Source organism: Anolis carolinensis, chromosome 5 (genome assembly GCF_035594765.1).
Source record: "Anolis carolinensis isolate JA03-04 chromosome 5, rAnoCar3.1.pri, whole genome shotgun sequence".
Taxonomy (NCBI): Eukaryota; Metazoa; Chordata; class Lepidosauria; order Squamata; family Dactyloidae; genus Anolis; species Anolis carolinensis.
The window spans coordinates 87,957,785-87,980,442 of record NC_085845.1 but is presented as its reverse complement, the minus strand read 5'-3'; the positions used below and the strand labels follow the sequence as shown (position 1 = coordinate 87,980,442).

The following is a 22,658-nucleotide window of genomic DNA, read 5'->3' as shown; positions in this document are numbered from 1 at the left end:
TCTGTAATATGTACCTTTCATATTTGTCACCTTGTTTTCAATCAATGGTTTTACTGTTCAATTTTCATAGCTAAGGAAACACAGTTGTTTATGGACACACAACAGTCAAACTTTAGCTAAGCTATGCGAGTGGAGTGGATTTGCCTATGCCACAACAAACTTCAAACCTAGTGTAAATTATCCCTCCATTGCATGATAAATATGCTGTATAAAAACTGAGAGGGCAGAACTGTCTCTGTTTTCATGTTGGCTTCATAGGAGTAAGTGCATTTCAGTCTTGGTTTAATGGTATACACAATATATATGGTGTGTTATTTATTTGGTTTATGTTGTTTTTGTAATATTTCATGTTGTTCATTCTTGCTATTTTAATTTTGTATGCTGCTTTGAACCCCACCCATGGGAGAAAAGCGGGATAAATAATAATAATAATAATAATAATAATAATAATAATAATAATAGGTAAAGGTAAAGGTTTCCCCTGATGTTAAGTCCAGTCGTGACCGACTCTGGGGGTTGGTGCTCATCTCCATTTCTAAGCCGAAGAGCCAGCGTTGTCCGTAGAGACCTCCAAGGTCATGTGGCTGGCATGACTGCATGGAGCGCCGTTACCTTCCCGCTGGAGCGGTACCTATTGATCTACTCATATTTGCATGTTTTCGAACTGCTAGGTTGGCAGGAGCTGGGGCTAATAGCGGGCGCTCATTCCGCTCCCGGGATTTGAACCTGGGACATTTTGGTCCACAAGTTCAGCAGCTCAGCGCTTTAACACACTGTGCCATCAGGGGCCAATAATAATAATAATAATAATAATAATAATAATAATAAGAAGAAGAAGAAGAAGAAGAAGAAGAAGAGGGCCTTCTCTGTAGTGCCCCCCCCCCCAGCTTTGGAATTCCCTCCCTAGAGAGATTAGACTGGCCCCAACCCTGTCTTTCTTTATCAAACAGCTGAAGACATGGCTCTTTCAGTGTTCATTTGAATAACCACCAACATGATAGACCCCTATCACAGATACATTGCTTCTTAGCACTTTATTTCCTTTCCTATTTACCCTATCCCACATTATCTCAGTTGACTCTCTGACACTTGTCCACGCACTTTATTAAAATGCCTTGAAATCATGTATTTTTTTATATGCCCAACCCCTTTTTATCTATAGTGGTTGATGTTTGTATCATTACCTCATTTTGCTTGGTTATAATGTGTTTTATTATATGTTATATTTTAATTGCTTATTTTATTTGATTTTTGTATCACTGTTTTTATCTTTAATTCTTCATTGTAATTGTTATATTTTGTTTCTATTTTTGGCTTGGCCGTATGTTAGCTGCCCCGAGTCCCTTTGGGGAGATGGTGGCGGGTTAGAAAAATAAAGTATTATTATTATTATTATTGACACAACATTGTATGACACAGCAAACAAGATAGATACGCTGGATTTCATATCAGTCATTAATTAATCAGCCCCAGAGGGTTTTTAATAATCTATCTCGTTTTTATTACGATTTTACCATTTATGTGTTTTAAATGCAATTTTTTATCCTGTATTTTTGTTTTAATTGATATATTGTATTACTGTTTTATCTTTTTATAGTGTGATTTGTATTATGTTGCCTATGTTTTGTTCTGTTGTTTGGGTCTCTGCCCCATGTAAGCCGCCCCGAGTTTCCACGGGGAGATGGTGGCGGGGTATAAATAAAGTTTTTTTTTTTTATTATTATTATTATTATTATTATTATTATTATTATTATTATTATTATTATCACGAAATCACAAGTCGAACACTTCCCAAGTGTCTAGGACTGTGTGATGTATTTCCGGATGATGTGCGCAGATCCCAGTAGGGTGGCCTTTTGAAGTTGGCAGATCGTAATTCTGTCAATGTCTATTATTTCCAAATGCCGGCCAAGATATTTTGGCACAGCACCCAATTATTATTATTATTATTATTATTATTATTATTATTACTACTACTACTACTCATATTTGTGGGACAGTTTACTCCTTCGTCTATAGCTAACTGGTTTTGAGCATTTTGTCTCATTTTGTTTTCCTGTTCTTAGTTTTTTACAAGGCTCAGGCCCCAACTATACTGCCATATAATGCAAACTGCATTACATGGCCAGCGTAGACTCATATAATGCTGTTAAACTGCATTATATAACCCTGATCATATAATGTGGTTTCAACTACATTATATAGCAGTGTAAATCTGCAGAGTGATTGTCATGGGTACTGGGAATATGTGAAAAATTTGCTTCACCAAGGCTTTAAAAATAAATAAAACTTAAAAATATACATATTTATGCAATTCTGGCACCTCCCAGACTGAAAACAGAACTAGGTGCAATGTGCAGTTGCGTATCAGTATATTTCTGTACTTGTGATAAGTTCTGTGAAATAAAAAGAATGTGATCAGCAAAACTAAAAATCCACAAACACCAATGGCATAGATTTGGAGAAAGGGAAAAGGGAAAGCCTGCAGACATTGATGTAAAGTATCAGTCCATTCCCAGTGGGTACTTGAGGTCGAGGAGAATCTTTTCCATTTCAAAAAGAGTACAGTAAAGGCAGTGGTCTAAAAATATCAAGACGTTTTCATTCATGAAACCTTATCTCTTGCCCTTGCTTTGCTCTGCCTTGACATTTAACGTAATTATTTTTCCAGCAGGTGGGAAACATCCTTAGTGAAATAAACTGAGCCTAATCCTTACTGCAGGCCTTCCTCAGTCAACACTTTCCCTGAAGTCTCTTTTTACTACTGGCCCTGTCTTTGTTTTTTTCATATTTTAGAAAATAATAGTGAAAACCATACCTTCTGGTGGGTTTCACAATATCTTAAGTTTGCTGAAATATTGACATTGTATTTTGCCAAATGGGTACAATCTGCAATAACCTCTTTCTCTCTCTCATTTTGTTTAGGTTTCATATCTTGGATATTAAGTTTCACATCTGAAGATAATGGCATTTCTAAGTCTCCAAGTGTTGATTGGGGTGTTTATTTGCTCTTGCAGTGTGAAAGGATCTTCGCAGCCTCAGGCCAGGGTTTTCCTAACATTCAATGGTAAGAAAACAGATAAACATTCCAAGGCAAATGTTATTGCAGAACATTGTCTTCTTTCCAGTCGTACCAGCAGTGAAGCAATAAATAAAATTATATCTTCGTCATTGTAATCTGCCTAGCGCACAGTTCTAGCATTAGAACTCTAGGGTTTGTTTTGGGTCTGATCTTAGCAGTGTTTATAAAATAGATTTGGTTATTTAGAAGAAAATGTGCAATGTTCCTTGACTTTGGGAAATCTAAATACCCTTGTAGCCTGAATGTGCTTGCAATGAGTTCTCGCTGTATGTATAATGCAAATGCCTTCAGAGAATGTGCCTAGTCATTATTCACATAACCAGTAGGGCTGTTTCTTGCAAATGATAGGCTTATTTTCCATAAGCGTATTGTTCTATTAAGCCAGTGGTTCTCAACCTATTGGTCTCTAGGTGTTTTGGCCCACAACTCCCAGAAATCCCAGCCAGTTTACCAGCTGTTAAGATTTCTGGTACTTGAAGTCAAAACATCTGGGGACCCACAGGTTGAAAACCACTGTTTAAGCCATGTTTACAGTGGTTTCCTGAGAATGCCCTTGCTGTTTATCCACAATATGTCTCTTCTCTTAAATGCCAGCTACCCTGTTATAGAAAACTTGGGGTGCTTAGCTAGTTCAAGTACAGTAGAGTCTCACTTATCCAAGACTTGCTTATCCAAGGTTCTGGATTATCCAAGGCATTTTTGTAGTCAATGTTTTCAATATATCATGATATTTTGGTGCTAAATTCATAAATACAGTAATTATAACATAACATTACTGTGTATTGAACTACTTTTTCTGTCAAATTTGTTGTATAACATGATGATTTGGTGCTTAATTTGTAAAAACATTATCTAATTTGATGTTTAATAGGCTTTTCCTTGATCCCTCCTCATTATCCAAGATATTCGCTTATCCAAGGTTCTGCCGGCCCATTTAGCTTGGATAAGTGAGACTCTACTGTAAGAATTTCCTTTGTTGCTTTCACCTGGATTCAAACAATTATTATTTTTTAGACATCTTGGTGTGTTTACGTCAAGGCCAGTGTTTACAATTATCCCACCCCCATTGTTCTCAGTCATGCTCTGCCAAAATAAGTCCATCTTTATGTCCCATTGGTTTTACATGTCTTAAGGACACAGGCCAATACAAACTATTCAAAAGCCTTACCCTCACTTGACTTTCATGATCGGCATATAAATAAATAAAAACAAAGTATGGCTTAAAGCGTAAGTTCATGGAGCAATGTTGTTTGAGTGCTTTTTAAAACATGGAATGCATATATCTTGACTATGAAATGTTGAAAGTATTTTATCTGAATGTCAAGTAAGTGGCAGATTCTCAAATTCGCTAATAAAGGATTTTCAGCTGCATAATTTCAAATGAGTTAATTTTTAAATATGGGAAGTCAGAAAGTGCGTAAATATACAGTGGCTAAGATAGGTGGACCACGGGTTTAATTTTGTGTCAGGAAGTTTCTTCCCTGCTACCACTTACTCTGAATTGGAAATAAATGGGTTGTATTTCGTAGGATTCAGTACAGTGTTATATCTGAAGATATTGTATAAATTTTGCACCAAGTATATGCTGTTTAGAAGCAGGTAGAGGCATCTTTATCCAGTTAGTTGTGGCTCAGAGATTGGGGAGAGTACGTTCATCATGGCATTGGAACAGAAGTGAACATTGATGCTTATTTATTTCCTGATAGTAAGAATGCATAAGTTCAGTGATTTTCTCCCACTTCTATGAGAATATCATTTTTGTGGAGTAGTCTTTCTTTCAGATCTCATTCAGTTAAATTTGTTTAGGGGAAAAAGGTGTAAGTGTGCTTTGGTGTTGAAAACATGTTCAAAAAGCAACATTTTGTGCAGAATTAATCTTCCGCGTAATTCATTTTCTGCCCTCAAGCCCTTTTTTTGTGCGGAAAGAAGAAAAAAGACTTGCATTTTTGCACAAATTGAATTTTTAGAATTAACTCCTGAGGGGTGAAACACCTTGAGGCTGTTTTCCTTCTTTTGCAGGGCTTCTGGAGTGCTGAATACCTTGAATTGAAATTGCAATGAGTATTCTTCATGGCCTTCCAGTATAAATGATGGAAAAGGACTGTATCTTGGCTCCATATTGTTGGGCATACTGAATAGACTCTAAAGCCTACTGTTGATTTTTGTCATCTCCCCTTAGCTACTTTAATGTTAACCCTAGAATCATTCTCTTTCTGGAAGGTCTCTGACAGCACCTTGGCTGTGTTCCAGGAGGCTGATGATCCTGTGTGTCATTTTGGCTGTCACTTTTTTCCGTAAGAGACTCTTTTGACAATGCTTGGGTTTCACTGAGAATAAAGTATTAGACTAGGCAATCTACATATCTTTATTACAGATATGTTTTCTCGGGCATGCAAACAGGCAAATTTGAAAAAGCACGAACTGGGTATGCAAAGAATTATAAGTTCCAGGCAAATTAGAAAAAGCACAAACTGCCAAATGCTTGTAACAACCCATGCAGCTAACAATCCAAGCCACTTCTTAAATAGAATGACACTGTGAGTCATTGAATCATTGGACTTGTAAGATGGTTTGAGGGAGAATGGGAGACTCAATGGCAATAAGTAAGATAAAAAGAAATACTAGAAGAATTAATGGGATAAGGCTTCCTGTCAATCCGTTCATTCAGTTTCCCCCACTTTTTAATTACTACTGTTTGCCCGTCTGTTGTTACAATCAACCACCTCTGTAGAAGCTGTTCTGTTTGCTTCATTTTCCCTTATTTGAAATTGAGGTTCCCAGGTTATGATTCAGCTATGCTCTGATCTTGGAACTATTAGATTTTATTTTAGGCAGGGCAAAAATCTGGAGCAAGGTATCTCAGACAGACTGTAAAATGCAAGGAAGGATATATTGGGGAAAATGCTTGCCAATCTGCACCTTCACAGGACTTCATCAGACGGAGCTAGGGAAATTGAGTGGAATCGTCTTCTTTGCTTGTGGAGGATAACATGTTCTTCCTGAACATCAGGAAGAACTTCCTCACTGTGAGAGCTCTTTGGCTCTCACTGCAGTGGAGGTTCCTTCCTTGGAGGCTTTTAAGCAGAGGCTGGATGGCCATCTGTCGGGGGTGCTTTGAATGCGATTTCCTACTTCTTGGCAGGGGGTCGGACTGGATGGCCCATGAGGTCTCTATTGCGCCAAATTGCTATATGTATGTGTGTAAAGAAATCCTTGCAAAGATGTTTGCAGGAAATCTCTGCAAAAGAGCTCAGCTTTGCAGAGGCAAAGCCACGCCTAAAACAATGTATCGGTTTGATGGCAGATGGCTTGGTTTGTCAGTTGGAATTTGAGCTTGCTGGGAGAGCACAGAAAAAGACAGGCTCTCTAATGGCTACGGTCAAGTAGCAATTTATATATGCTATGCTGGATATATATATATTGAACGCTGATTGATTAGTTATTGATCTTATGCAACTACAAGGACATTGTATGATTGCTGAACTGTTTATTTGACTTCAACTCAACAAGTAAAGTTTCCTTTTGTTCTTCCTCTGCCTGGTCTGAGTTTTTTGCACATGGTGTTAACTGGACTCTGCTGATTCCACTGTACACTCACCTGGTAACAGTCTCTTCCAACTCTACTATTCTATGATTCTATGATTGTGAGATTGTCTTCCGTCTTTAAAAACGATTGAAAATTTACTTAGCCCCATCACACAGGATTGCTTCCTTCCAGCTCAGCCACCCGCTTAGAGGAGACAGGAGGCATCGTTCTACACCATTTCTCTCCTTGGGCTCCTTTGATCTCTCCCCCCCCCCCCCAATTTACTTACTCTTTAGGAAACAGGAGACATTGTTCTTAAGTTAGAACCCCCCCCCCCTTTCCTCTGGGTTCCTCTCCTTCCCTCCCAATCTCATTACTCTCAATTGCGGAAGTCTGAAACAATGTTAAAAAGTTAGCAGTAGCGCAATTTTAAAAGTCAAAATTACTATGAAGGAGAAATGAAAGGAAAAACAAATTGGTAATATCTCTAAATTTCAGTATTCCTAATGACTATATCATTTATTTATTTATTTACAGTATTTATATTCCCCCTTCTCACCCCGAAGGGGACTCAGGGCGGATCACATTGCACACATATAAGGCAAATATTTAATGCCAATACATAGAACAGAGACGGAGACAAATGCAGACTCGGGCTGGCCTTGAACTCATGACCTCTTGGTCAGAGTGATTTGTTGCAGCTGGCTGCTAACCAGCCTGCGCCACAGCCCGGCCTATATTAATTATCATGCCAGGCTCATGTAGCAGAATTTGAAGAGAGAAATGCCAATAATTGGAATGCTCATTACTTCATGTCACTGAAATAATTCAACATGGGCAAATTTGACAGATCCCATCCCACATGTTTCCCCCCGCTTTCTCCTGTTTCCACATGGATAATGAACACTGAAGACGATTTCTCCCCATCTTCTGTCTTCTAAAACAGTTCTCTGATGAAGCATCATGGAGCCCATCAAATGACGCAGACAGACTTCCACCTGCCACCCGTGATGCTTCATCAGGAAACCTTTTCTGAAGTGTTACGAAACCAAGGGAGGGTGTGTGTGTGTGTGTTCTTAACACAATTCCTTAACAAAGCATCATAGTATTCTAAAACAGTTATCTGACAAAGCATCATAGACAAGAGGTGAAAATTTGTCTGTGCTTTTGATGGGCTCCATAAGGGAACTGTTTTAGAACTGGATTTTTTTTTTTGCATGTGATGAGATCCACAGTCAGGACACTGTATGGTTTTAGATATAATATTATTTAAGTTCCATTTAATTTGCATTAATCTTATGACCAATAAGGATGCTTGAAATTAAGTCCAGGCACATAACACCATCTCACTCAGTTCATTTTAAGAAGCTTTGAAAAGTTACTTTTTGAGACTTGAATTCAAACTCCCCCAGCTGTTGTGGGTTGTTGCTGTGTTCTCTGTGGAATTCTAGGAGTTCAGATCAAAAAAGAAATTTTCCAAACCCTGCCATTTTCAATGTAATGTGAACTGTGAAGTCTTACTGATGAAGTTGAATATAAAACCTAAGACTGAATCTGCATCTGTAACTTTTCAAACTATCCAATGGACTAACACTGACACCCTTCTTCTTTCTGCCAAAAAAGAAAGAGGTGTGGCTGTTTATTGTGCACTAGCTGTGCCCGGCCACGCGTTGCTGTGGCAAAGTGGTGGTGGTATTGGTTAAAAATTGTTGTGTAATTTTTATTTGACGTTATTTGTATTTTTAAAATTAATTTTATTGTAAGTTATCTTTTTATTTATTGTATTTTATTATTTTCTTGTATTATTTTTAGTTATTTTCTGTTATTATAGTATTTTATTGTATTAATTTTTTTAGTGTTTTTAATTATTTTTTTAGTGTTTTTTATTATTTTTATTGGGTTGCTAGGAGACCAAGTTGGAGGAGCTTAGCCTTCTAACTGGCAGCAATTGGATAAAAGCCATTATTCCTCTCTCTCTAATTAGGACTTTATTTTTCTTTTCTTTTTGTTGTATCAACCTGGAGCCATGGATTATGGGTGGTGTCGTCAAATTTCGAGGTTGGGGGGCCTGTAGTCTTGTTGTTTTGTGGGTCGCCGTGATGCCATCACTCTTTTATATATATAGATATAAGCAATTCTGTAGTATGTACAATTGCAACGTCAAAATGTCATCTCTGAGATGTAACCATTTTAATAAAAGGTTCTTTTGGATGATGACAATCAGGTGCTCATTCTTACCATAAGAAGAAAACCATACCCATAAAATTTGCAGTTGTTTATTTGGCAGCAGATACCCCATTACTATTTAAACAAGCATTTCTAAAATCCAGTGCCATTTAGTCAGATGATCAGTTATAAAGGCAGCATGAACCAGCTTTACAAAACCAACCCATCCAGATTTGAACTACCATAAATCGCAGTATAGACAGAATCAAAGCCATAGCTCATGAAAATAACCATTTGAAAAAAGATTATAAAGGGCATCAAATTACTTCTTTTTTAACTTTCAGTGTAGTGGGAAAATAACAACTTAAGTTGTGTGTGTTTTAACATTTGGGGTAGTGAGGAGGTTCCTGCGCTGTTGTGCTTTATCTAAATAAGAAGAGCAATAACTGAAAGTCGGGGAGAGAATAAAGTAAAAAGTCTGTCATCTCCAAAAACATTCAAAAAAGGGAACTCTATTCTAAGCTGATTTTTGTTAATAGCTCCATAAATTTAGCAGAGCTATTAGTGGTATTCAAAGATTCTCCTGAATATGATTTGAGTCTTGTGAAAGAAAATGTCAGTCTGTGAGCAATTTCACTCACATTTTCAATATAAGGAATTTTAAACAATTAAAGTAAAATGTTTTTCACAGCTCTGTGAAAGGATCTTTGAAGAAAATATGTTCAGTGTTTTCTGGAATACAAAGTCATCCTGGAATGAGATAAATATTGTGGGCCGATTTGTACCTTGTATACAGGTTCTGCAAAATGTTCACATGGGCTATACTTCATAGTAACATACAATTGAGGATTTAGCTAGTAATTGCATAATGGCTATTTCTTCCCAAGGGGATGGAAGACTAACATGTTTGAATATAAAACACTAGCTTTGCCCGGCCACGCGTTGCTGTGGCTTAAGGGAATCTTTTGTTGGCCAGGTGGAATAGCGGTGAATAGCCTTGCAGTCTCAAAGCCTGGCTGTTTTCTGGAGTAGCTGTAGCTGTTTATTGTATGAACGTAGAGGCATGGATGAGGGGTTGTGCTGCCAAGTTTAGTGTTTCTGGGATGTGTAGTTTTGTTGTTTTGTCCTAGGCCGAAATTTCATTACCCCTTTATATATATAGATTACACGGTAATAGAGTCAATAATAAGCAGGAAGATATTAGAGAAAGTGCTTTACTTTGGAGCTCTAAAAATTACCGTTTAGATAATACACCTCCAGACTTTCTCAACTTTATATCTGTTGTCTCTGGGGTTCAAGGGACTATTCCAAAACAAGTTGGGCATCTGTTTTCTATGGATATATTTATACTAACCACTTAAAACAGTTTGAAAGCACCTTTGAATGTGGTATTTAAATAACAGATTCCATGAACATGTTATGTAGTGCACTTCAAGATATTTAAATGAGATTAGCAAAGTCAGGGGATACTTTGAAAAAGAGGTGTAGTGTGCATCAGGACACTGAAATGTAAATCATATTGCATGGTGAAAGCAACCCCGCAGAATGTGAATCGCTATGCAGGCACCAAACATGTTCTGCTGATTCCAGCAGGGGGAAGATGAGAAAACCCTGCATTCTCCATGACTTTGAAGCAGTGGATACTAGGCTTGCTCAAATAATTCGTTTTCCCCGTTAACCGTTATTAATTCGTTATTTTCGTTTGTTTTGAATCAATATAGAACCTTTGTTGTCCACACGCCTGGATATCGCGGTTTCGAATCGCAAGAGGCCGTTTTTCGTTATGTCGTCGTTTTTTTCGTTAGGAAAAAAAAGCTTTTGCAAAAAAAAAAAAAAAGCCACCCGAAAGGTGGCTACTCTCTGCGGGCCTCCAGGTGCCCCCCACGGACCCATACACTTTGCCGCCTTCCCCGGCAGCCGGAAAGGCCGCGGAGGCTCCAGGCGGCCGCTGCACATCCAGGCCTCAATTTCCGCCCTTCCCCAACAGCCGACATACATACACACGCACACACACACACACACCTCCATATCCATGTACACCCGCCCTCCTCCGCTACCTCCTCGCCCCTTCCCGGGAGGGCATCTCTTTCCTGGGACGGCGTCCTATGTGAGGCCAGTGCTTGGCGCCTGGCTAGGCCTCGCCTCCCTTCTCAGGCAGCAGGCCCAGCCAAACCCTTCCTCCACCTTTCCCTCCTGCAAAGGGCAGCCGCTCGGAAGCCCAAGGCAGCAGGATGGCGACAGAGGAAAACCACCCTCTGTGGCTGTGCTCCGACCTCAGCCAGCAAAACATTCTGGACTCCAACTCCCAGAAACGCTTGCAAGCTTCTTCAATGGCTATGAATTCTGGGAGTTGAAGACCCAAGCGGTTTCCAGCAATGCCAATGGATGGCGTTCGGGACTCCAACTCCCAGAAACCCTTGTGGATGGTTCAAAGACCAGGGATTCTGGGAGATGAAGTCCACGGTACCGGTTGAAAAGGCCATTGGCCAGGCGCCAAGGGAAAAAGGACGGCAAAAACAAAGTCACCCTCCTTTTCTATATGACTGGCCTTCATGGTCTCTCAATTAGCAATAATAATAATAATCTGTGGAAGGTCCAGGGTGGGAGAAAGAACTCTTGTCTGTGGGAGGCAAGTGTGAATGTTGCAATTGGTCACCTTGATTAGCATTGAATAGCCTTGCAGCTTCAAAGCCTGGCTGCTTCCTACCTGGGGGAATCCTTTGTTGGGAGGTATTAGCTGGCCCTGATTGTTTCCTGTCTGGAATTCCCATTTTCTGGGTGTTGTTCTTTTACTGTCCTGATTTTAGCTTTTCTGTAGCTAAAAATGCATATAAAATTGATTCTATAGGGAGGATAAATGATTGGATTTCAACTCCTACAGCTTAGCTTTCTCTGCCAATAATGGTACCTTATCAAACTAAACCTCCCAAGATTCTGTAGCAGTGAGCCATCTTGGATATTGTAAGGGATTTTTTATTATTATTATTATTATTATTATTATTATTATTATTATTATTATTAGATCTTGCTCCCAGGAAGGTGCCTTCGCTGTGGCTCCCAACTTATCTATCTACCTTTCCACATATTCTCCACATTGTGTGTATGTGTATGTATATTATATATACATGAGCCCCGATGGCGAAGTGTGTTAAAGCACTGAGCTGCTGAACTTGCAGACCGAAAGGTCCCAGGTTCAAATCCCGGGAGCAGAGTGAGTGCCCGCTGTTAGCTCCAGCTTCTGCCAACCTAGCAGCTTGAAAACATGCCAATGTGAGTAGATCAGTAGGTACCGCTCTGGCGGGAAGGTAATGGCACTCCATGTAGTCATGCCGGCCACATGACCTTGGAGGTGTCTATGGACAACACTGGCTCTTGGGCTTAGAAATGGAGATGAGCACCAACCCCCAGAGTCAGACATGACTGAACTTAACGTCAAGGGATACCTTTACCTTTACCTATACACACACACACACACACACACACACACACACACATTATGCAGGGACTATATATATATTATATATATACACAGTATATATCACACACACACCAATTTAACAAAGTTTCAGCCACAAAAACAAAGTTTCTGAAGTAGAACAATGACTTTCACAGTAAAGACAACCCAATTTAACAGGAAATAAGACTTTCAAACCAGGAACAGATTTCTGCAATTATTAAAAAATGGTTTATTATAAAAGCTATGAAAATTCGCCAAAAATCAGAGGATAAGGGAAACGTTCCAAATTTTGGTGAGCTATCAGTGTTAAATGTGTTCTACCACTGTACCAAGTTGGAAGAAGATCACTCAAAAAATGAGGGTGGGAGAGTCCTGTAAAGTCCTCTCCCTCTGTGCTGTTTTTGGGAATTGCGCATGCGCGTCCGCCATTAACGAATTAATTTAGAAAATAACGAATTTTCGTTAATTTCGAATTTTTTGGGGGGCCAAATTCGGAAATACCATCAGAAACGAAAAGCTGCCCCCCTCTAGTTTTGAAACGAGTTTAGAATCAAATTTTTCGTGGATCGATCAAGCCTAGTGGATACTATAGATCCTAGAACCAGTTTGAGGTCATTTTCTGCAACATGTGTAAACACTACTCAGCCCCCAAATCGGTTCTAGGGTTTGCGATCAGGGCTATAGCTGGGTGTGTGTGTGTGTTAGTGGTTCAACCCCCCTCCCCCTGAAAATGTTTAGGTTTTTTAAAAAAAAACTGGTTTACTCATGAATTTTAACAGATTAACCAAATCTCCACGAGTGTCCACTGAGGTTTATTTGTCTTAATTGTCCACTGAAGTTTAACAATGGTGTCTGGTTTTTACATTATTTTGAGTTATGGAACTACTCTTCATGATTCACTTTAAAAAGTTTCAAAGCCCCACCTCCCATTTTTTCTGGTTACAGTACCGCTTGAAATGTAATCATCTGCAAAGTAAAACTGCTTCCTTCTATGCTGGTTTCACTGCAGATTAAGTTATCACTTTAAATGTAGCTGGGAGTCTGAAATCCAAAATACTCCCTAAAACCAGAATTGACATCTGAATGACTGAGGTAGTGATATAGTGTTCCCTCACTTATCGCGGGGGTTACATTCCACCCGCAATAAGTGAAAATCCGCTATTTATTCTATGTGTGGAGGAGAGCAAACCGCAGACCACTTACTACAATGCAGTCTGTACTTTATTTTAGCAGTTACAATATACAGTACACCGGCAGAGAAAAAGAATGGAAGATAAATAACCCTTTCTTATTTCCAACCCTTCCCTCCCCTCCCCTCTCTCCCTTTATTTTTCCCTTTCCCCCCTTCCAAAACCCTTTGCACACCGCAAAAACCCACGAAACAGCTAAAATACCACGATACATGTGTACATTAATATTAATTGAAAACCCGCCAAACAGCGAGTGAGCAAAAAGTGAACCGCGAAGTAGCGAGGGAATACTGTACAGTTATTCAAGGTACAAAAGCTTTGTTTCATGCACAAAATTGTTAATAATATAGAGTATAAAATGTATGTGTATGAAACATAAATTGTGTGTTTAGATTTAGGATTGCCAAGATTTCTCATTATGTACAAATATGCAGAGCGGCATTTCAAAAATCTGGAAAATTCAAAACACTTCTTGTTCATTTTGAATAAGAAATGCTCAATCTGTAGAGAAATTTGTCTAACTACCTTTATTTTGCTTAAGCCCAGACTTCATATGAAATAAGGATGAAATAAGATGATGTAGTCTCTTCTAACTATAGAAACATTTCCCTATTTCATTGAAAATCTTATGAATCTGACGACTTTTTGTTACAATTGAGCCTTACTAAGTGCTAAACTCAGTTTGAGACCTTCAAAAGCTATCCTATTTGGTGGTCTTAAGGTTGTAAGCATTTCCTTATTTTGATTTGAATAGCTGTTTCACACACAGGTCTTTGTTCTTTATTCTTTATAGGAAATTGTTGATGATTGCCAGGTCAGCTCTAAATATGTTTAAGTATTTTATAGAGTTATCCCCTTCACATAAGTCAACATTCGGCATTTAAAAAAAATGCTGCTAGTCCTGAATTTAAATATATTGAACTGCAAAGCATTGGTCTGGAGTTTCCCCAGTATTTTTAATTTCCATACTACCTACTCACTTCATTAAAAGCAATTAAGAAGCAGAAAAAGGTCACTTGGTCAAGAAAGAACTTTTCCAAGTGTCAACATTTTAAAAGGGTTTAATATAACCCCCATGGATCATTCTTTTTTATAAAAAAAATTACCCTTGAGAGACTTTCTTTTATCTCCTCAGCAACAGTAATACAGCTTGTTTCGAAACAATCCCTCATTGTAATGCTAATGTTGCCCCACAGCTCATAAAACATTCATTTATTATATGGGACATTTTGTGTTGATGACAATCTAGTAGCCAGGAGAGGCTTTTCTTTGCAAAAAGGTCAGGAGGACATTTGTAATGGTCAAACTTTTTCAAAGTTACTTTGAAAAGAAATCAGAATGTTTAGGGAATATATACATTATTGCTGAACACTATTATTTATAAACGTTGACAGTTTTTTCAGAATTTGGAATAGCATTCAACATTTTCAATAGCATATGGGAATAAGCACAGATTGCACTCTTAACTAGGAAAACTATTAATAGTAGCATTATATGAAAAGGAAGTGTGTTTTGACTCCTTTTGCCTTTTTCTGCCACTCTTTTTGTAATAATGCTCCTTTATTCTGTTAAACTCAAATATTAGATTTTTTTCATTGATGGTAAATTATTTTCTAATTCATCTTGTGACCATAAAACTCTATTGTTTGCTATCCATTCAGTTAAAAAAACCCCCCAATTTACCTTAGAAAAATCAATGGTCATAAAATAACTGTAACTCTTATATCTAGGAAAATTGTTTTTTCAAAGAACTCAATCAACATGCTGTTTTTAAGCACATTCACTACAAATATGTTAACTGAATCCAACTGCATTGGCTTTGAGTTATTAACCTATAAAGTAGATATATTATTTTTATAGTCTACTCTGTTTTCGGCCTTATGTGGGATAACCCTGTCCTTTCATCTACAAAAACATATCTGCAAACACTAGCTTAGATCTTGAGAAGAACATTTGCAAACACATACATCTGCAAACATTAGTTTACATCTTAAAAAGAACAAGTTAGAGTTCTTTTTGCAAGATTGAATAAGCCTACCTTTCCCCTTCACCTGCATGTAATGCATTAACATTAAATATCCCAAAGGCACAAGATCATGGAGATCAGCCTTGGTTAGTATTTGGATGGCAGATCACCATGAATATCTGGTGCTGTGGGCCATATTTCAGAGAAAGGAATGATAAAACCATCTCTGAGTATACCTATGAAATTCATGGGATTGCCATAAATTGCCTGGCAACTTCAAGAAATAGACATATTAATATTAAACTGTCAAGAAAATAGTTGGTGTTGAAATATTAGAAAACCATAATAAAATTAATCTGAATTGGTTCATTAAAGTGTTAAATGTAAAAAGTAAGGTTAAAAGTAGTCATTAATTATTTTTTGTAATGAGAGTGGTTAATATTTGCCACAGAGTAACACCATTGTATAGGCTTTTAAAAGACATAGTTAATGAGTCTGAGGCAGTGTATTATTATTTATTTCCAAGCTTTTTCTAAACTATTTCCAAGTTTTCCAAACTTCAGGTTAGAAAAGATTTCTAACACCATTTGATGGAGTGAGAAATGTTAAATACAAGAAATAGCAATCAATTTTTTTTCCTTCTACTCATGAATATCCATTTTGGATCCACCCCATGGTCATCCTGTTCCAGTTAAGGGTGAGTTACAACCCTGTTCCAGAGCTTTGGAACATGTTGTCCTCCAGATGTTGTAAAACCTGAGTTTCTGGGAGTAATGTATCAGCATCTCCCAGAAACTCAGGTTTTACAACATCTGGAGGACAACATCTGGGTGAAACAATGACCCATTTCTTTGATCCAAAACCTATTTAGATGAGTTATGACTGGGCAGGAACAACCTGATATGGATTTGGCTGAAGCCATTCCTCAATCCATGACTTCTTCAGCTTCTCTTGGACAATATCTGACACTGAGAGCAATCCAGTGCCGTGATCGATCAGCCCGGCAGACTCTTTACTGGAAGGCAAACTAGGACACTCCCTCCCAAGTCACTGGGCTCTCAAATAGAGAGAGCAAATCCCTGTGGTTAGCATCAAGGATGGTTTCTTTCATATGCCTGAATCACAGGGCCTAAAATCCTCTCCTTCCCTAGTACCTGTCAGAGACAACATATTCAGACACTACCAATCATATGAGTCCCCCAGATACAATATGATGCATGTAAAAATATCTAGGTAGAAGGGAAAAATATCTGACCCATCTCTGAAGTGACCAACACTGTACAGAGAACAGTTCTTTTATCCTGATGGGCTTTTAGAACTGAAGATTCTTAAAAGAAGGGCTTTTAAGAGGGTAATGCATTGGTTTTAACAAACTCTCTTTAAATGCTTATTTATCCTTTTTACGGTATGTTGTAAACTATTTTAATGAAATTTGTTATTTTAAAGTTGAGCTATATTGTTATCATTATAATGTCCAAGCTGCAATGAGTTCCCATTTTGGGGAAAATGCAAAGTGTGAATAATGTTAAGTGTAATTCATGTTGTTGCCATCATCATCACATGCAAGCCAGCTATTGGTCATGGAAACAGACCCCAAGAAATTAATTTCTCCCCTTATGGACTGAGATTATTTCCTCTACAATGTTTAATGAGCTTTAATGGGTATCATGCATTGAAATCCACTCTAGAAATCCACAGGAAAGGAAACAAAAATATGTTTTAGCAATGCTTCTACAGATTTAGAGAACGGTAGTGTTTCGGGGCTTTCAGTCTCAGCATTTTGTGCCAAGATGTTCTTGTTGTTGCAAATCTTGACAAGATTTGTTCAGAAGAAAGTTTTGTTCAGATGGGGCTTGTCCTTGCCTTTTTTGTGAATGTGAGAATGTGATTTGTCCAAGATCGTCTACTTCTGTTTCCATGGCTGAATGGAGATTTGAACCTAGGCTTTGGGAGTCCAACACTCAAACCACTACACTTTCTTTGTAGTTTCTCTATATCTATCCTTACACTCTCTGGTGAAAATGGAAACATCTTTTCTTTACTGAGAAGGAGGAATGGTTGTAGGTACATTCATTCCAGAGGGCTTATGGTTGCCATGGTTTTTCAGATCCCCCCAAAAAGTCTAATGTGAAGAAAGCTTTAATTATTGAAGAAACAAGTATCCTGGTTACTTTCCACGGTTCTTCATTTCCCTATCCAAGACGTTAGGCGCTGCAGGGAAAGCCCATGCTGACATTGGTAAATAGCCCATTCTTTTTACTTCTAAAGTAGAAAAGGAAAGGTCAGAGGCGTTCCTAATATCCAAACACTGTTACTACACTGTGAACATTGGTAATAAATGCTTCACAGTAGGACATTTCATGGCAACATTCTGTGTACGGAAGCCAGTATGTTTGGAAGAGTTTGGAACCCATTTTAACAACTTCCACAGAAGCCATTGTGAATATTTCCAAGAAAAACAGCTGCATGTGGCAAATAGTACATTCTTTCTGCATTGGCATTGTAAGCTAGTATTAGTTTACAAGAAAGGACTGGAGTATAGACCAAATATAACCTTCAGGTAGTAACCATCTTTAATGGCTTGAAAGCCTCTCCCAGAGGCATATTTAAACTGGCTGAAAACTAGATTAACCCTTCACATACTACAATTAAAGGTTGCAGTAGCTCTGAAAAGCACGGATTTACAAATCGGATGGAATTTGGTTTCTCCCACTTTTTCAATTTCTATGTCTTTAACTCAAATGTATAAGAGATCTTCGGATTTTGGAAAGTATTTGCCAAGTTCAATGAAATTCCTTATCATCTAAAATGGGACTTATTCATACTACACAATTATAATTATTGCATTATTATTCCACTTTAACTGCCATCCCTTGGAATCAGGAGTGCCTGTCAACTTCAGCTAACATGAAAACAGCACCTCTTCCTAGAATTGGAAGACCTAAAGATGGCTGGACTTCTATAGTGCACTAGCTCTATACTAAGTATAGAAACTCAATTTAGTTCAAAACATTTCAGAAAGATTGGTTATGGGAATATCTAGGAGGGAATTACACCTAATCTAAAATGACCCCACTGGCTGTCAATTAGTTTCCAGGCAAAGTAGAAAGTGATGATCTTGACCTTTCAAGCCCTACTTGGTTTGGGTCTATGTTACCTGCAGGATCACCTCCTTCCATATACTGAAGTTCTCTGGGGGAAGTTTTCTTCGACAGGGTTTCCTGTTTCCACTGTAGTTTCAGAATTTCACTATAGATATGAGGGTCATATTGTACGTGCTTGCTGTTAAAAACCTAGGGACCTTTCAGTCAGAACAGGTTGCACTCCTAATTCATCAATTATTAAGTGCCAAACACTTAACTACATATGGTTTATAAGCAATCCTGTGTTTGTCAGAGTTTTTTATGCACTTAACTTTTTTAAAAATCCCAAGCTCATCCAGTATTTTAGGGAGTCATTTATTTTTTCTTTCTATTAAAGAAGCAATTCTTTAGTAAGGTAAAGTTTTCCCCTGACGTTAAGTCCAGTCATGTCTGACTCTGGGGGTTGGTGCTCATCTCCATTTCTAAGCCGAAGAGCCGGCGTTGTCCGTAGACACCTCCAAGGTCATGTGGCTGGCATGACTGCATGGAGCGCCATTACCTTCCCGCCGGAGCGGTACCTATTGATCTACTCACATTGGTATGTTTTCAAACTGCTAGGTTGGCAGGAGCTGGAGCTAACAGCGGCCGCTCCCGCCGCTCCCGGGGTTTGAACCTGGGACCTTTACAATTCTTTACTAGTGTTCAAAATGAATTATTGCCAAAATTGTGTATTATAAACATTAACCCTAAATTGAAAATTCTTTTGAAACTTTTTTGGGGAGTGTGGGGCAAAGAATTACAGTTGGACTACATTCAAAGCAGTGTTGAAAAAAAGAAAATCTCTTGTATATGCCTGAGCATATCCTTGTATACAAGATCTTTGGCAGCTTAATATTTTGAGCCATTTATTGAAAATAGTGAATTGAATAGAGTGGCATAGTTAGATTACTTTGCACTGTAGGTTTTTATTTCAGTCCAATAAAATTTCTATATAGTTAAAAGGATTGTATTATTCTCTATAAGTCTACTCTGTCTTTCATTTTTATGGATGTTCCACCACCCTCCTTGGCTAGTTAGGTGGGATCAAGAGATAGACCTTTCAGTGGCTGCTCCCAGGCTTTAGAAGTGTCATCTTAAGTAAGCTTCTGCCTTGGGCACATAGTTTACACTGATAACTTAGGTCAGATTTTGTTACAGTAAGTAGTAACAGGATCAGATATATATGTGTATTTTAAAGAAAACCTTATGGTTTTAATTATTATGAGCAGCTGCTGATGTAGTCAGCAGGCAAGCTTGGACCATACCTGGTGGGGTATAACTGTATGGATGTTAGAATACAGTTTGGTGATGCTGAAGTAACAAGGACTTAACAGCAATGCTCTTTGCTATGATGGAATAGCTATTTGTTTTATGTTCTACTCTTTTGGATTAAGAAGCTTTACTCTGTGCTACTTACAAGGACTGTGTAAGTTTGTTGAGCTATTTGGTTTTGTATCTCTGTTGACAAGAGTAAAGATTTTTGTTCCTTTTCCTCTTGTTTGTGTGTCTTTTGCATTGGACCTGACTGATATCTGCTTATGTGCAACAGATTTGGCTCGAATCAGCACTGTGGTGGGCAAATGCTACCACAGTAGCATGGAGTGAGCCCACTATAATGCAGCTTTGCATTATCCAAAGTCTTGTAATACTCCAAATTCTGACCTTGAATTTGAACTATCCCCTGACTTTGGGGTTGCAACTGTTAATACTCCTCCTGACCTCTGTGTCATGGCAGGTCCTACCTGTTGGCCATTGCCTGCAGTGATGTTGGCTGGGGCAATAGGGTGATCTTGGAAGGGAGGGGAAGAGGCAGGTGGATTCCTCCCCCCTTTCCCCCTCCCTCATCACCCCATTACCCTGACCTGTAGGTGAAAACCGGCAGGTAGGGCCCATGTCGTGGCCAAGGTGGCTGTCTAGTGGCACTGAACTATGTTCCGCACTGATGGACTGTTGGGACTCCCTGCTGCCTCCACAGGAGCTTGGAGAGTGCCTGTGAGCCCTTTCAGACAGGCTCTATATCCCAGGATCTGATCCCAGGTTTTCTGCTTTAAACTGGATTATATGACTTGATGTTTTATTGTTGAGTAATTTGCTTTTGCTTTTATATTGTTGTGTCTGGGCAAGGCCCCATGTGAGCCGCCCCGAGTCCCTTCGGGGAGATGGGGCAGGGTATAAGAATAAAGTTATTATTATTATTATTATTATTATTATTATTATTATTATTATTATTATTATTATGACTCCACACTGCCAGATAATCTGGGAGAAACAAACCTGGAATCAGATCCTGGGATATAGGGTCTGTCTGGAAGTGCCCTGTGTGACATATCGGTGCTGATCTGGTATATGCCATGCTGGATCAGCTCCAGTTTATTGTGTCAGTGTAGGTCCATCCCCTGTCTTCTTCAGCAAGTGAAACCATTTTCGTTTCAACAGGATTTTAGGAGTTGCCTTAAATTGAGTTTTTAATGGTGTGTTGTTGTGTTGATTTTTATTTTTCATATTTTATTGGATCCTTGGTTTTAATTCTACAGATTGTTTAACATCATTAAAATAACATATTTACTTTTTTATATATATGCTTTACCACTGTTATTGTGTGCATTTTTATCTGTATTTTAGCTTGCAGGTCGCTATGTTGGGAAAAGGTGGATATAAATGAATTACTAATGATAATGACAAGAACTACAACAACGATATATCAAAAAGTTCTTTTATTGTTTAACAAGTTGAAGCAGGCACCAAAAAAGCCTTCTTGTGGACAATGATTTGTAAATTGAGTATTACCACTGGAAAAACTCTTTCCCCTGCTTGCCACTTGCCTTTCTGAGATGGTTGGTCTACCTGGAAAATACCATGCTATGGATTATTGCAGTTACTGTATCATCAGCACAGGATTTTCAAATGTGACCGTATTTGTCCCAAATAACAATCTTTGTTGCTAGGTCATTGTTTCTGTTTTTAAGAGAATAAGGGCAGAAAAAGTGAGTCAAGGGGGCCCAAATCAGCAAAAGAAGAGAGGAAGGACAGTCAAAGCCTCAAAAATGATATTCAGAAATAGAGAAAATGAATTGTGGTATGTGGCATGGCCAGTATCTTTCATGATGTTGAAATTCTTGGGCATACCACATACCACAAAAAAGTTTCTATTTCCAACCATCATTTTGAGGCTTTGTCTCTGTTTCCTATGGTGTTTTACCCTCTAAGCCCACACAGTAATTCCACGGAGGAAGAAGAGGATTTGAAGTTAGTGATATGAAATATGAGTTCTGTTAATTACCACATCCTTCCAAAATGTAATATTTTAGAACCACGGAGATATGGTTTGTAGCTAGGCATTTTATTACAGTTTTAAACAACTTCAGTGTCCAGTTTTCTATGGTAATAAGAGATGGAACAAAAATTATTCCAGAAAAGTTGTTGCATTATACAATTGGAGTACATTTTTGTCCCATACAATTTAGTATATTGGTCCCTCTGATGTTCTGTAATTGTAAAATGATGCAGAAAACCTGATTAGTTCTCACCCAGATGAGTTACGGAATGACCACATACAGATATCCACAATTGGTTTACTGTAAAGCTTCCAGAGATATATAGGAATGCATAAGCCAAAGAAAGATGCAAACAAATAAACAGAACTAAAAACCTTTGGAGTGTCTTATGTTTACCTTTACAATGGTAAACCCTGTATTTTGATCATGGTTTGAAAGGAACTCTAACAAAATCAAAGAGTGGGAGCCCCTTGCCATCAGTGAGCTAAAGGCATACATGGGGGTATGTAGCACATTATATAACATGACATTTCAGAAGAAATATACCATCCGATCTCATAATGTTACCATTTCAGAGTCTGAAGAAATTTGGGATAGTCAGAAGGTATTTGTGCTTTGGCAGCTGGGAAGATTAACTAATAAATTGGATATTTATGGGGGACATATGGACTACATTTGTCAAGCATTTTCATATGTGCTACACATTAGGAACATATCTATGCACTGGTGGACGACTCTTTGAATTGAGTGATAAACTCAACTCCAGAATGCCAGGTAAACTAGGTAAATAGGTCATATAAATTGGTTAAGCTATCCACCTGGGAAGGCAGACTGAAGTTTGAGCCAGTGTAGTTTACATTGGCATTGCTCTGGC

At 38.3% G+C, this 22,658-nt stretch overlaps 1 protein-coding gene across 4 annotated transcripts in view; it reads left to right on the top strand.

The window, feature by feature from the left end:
* sema3c (semaphorin 3C) overlaps window positions 1-22,658 on the top strand; it is a 308,538-nt gene that overhangs the window by 143,246 nt on the left and 142,634 nt on the right. For 2 of the 4 annotated variants that reach the window (XM_008111511.3, XM_003221513.4), the window contains one exon: window positions 2,926-3,067. The exons of the other annotated variants lie outside the window; for them this stretch is intronic. In XM_008111511.3, the coding sequence (XP_008109718.1) occupies window positions 2,965-3,067 (103 nt within the window). In that variant the 5' untranslated portion in view covers window positions 2,926-2,964. The remainder of the gene's footprint in view (window positions 1-2,925; window positions 3,068-22,658) is intronic. 4 annotated transcript variants of the gene reach the window in all.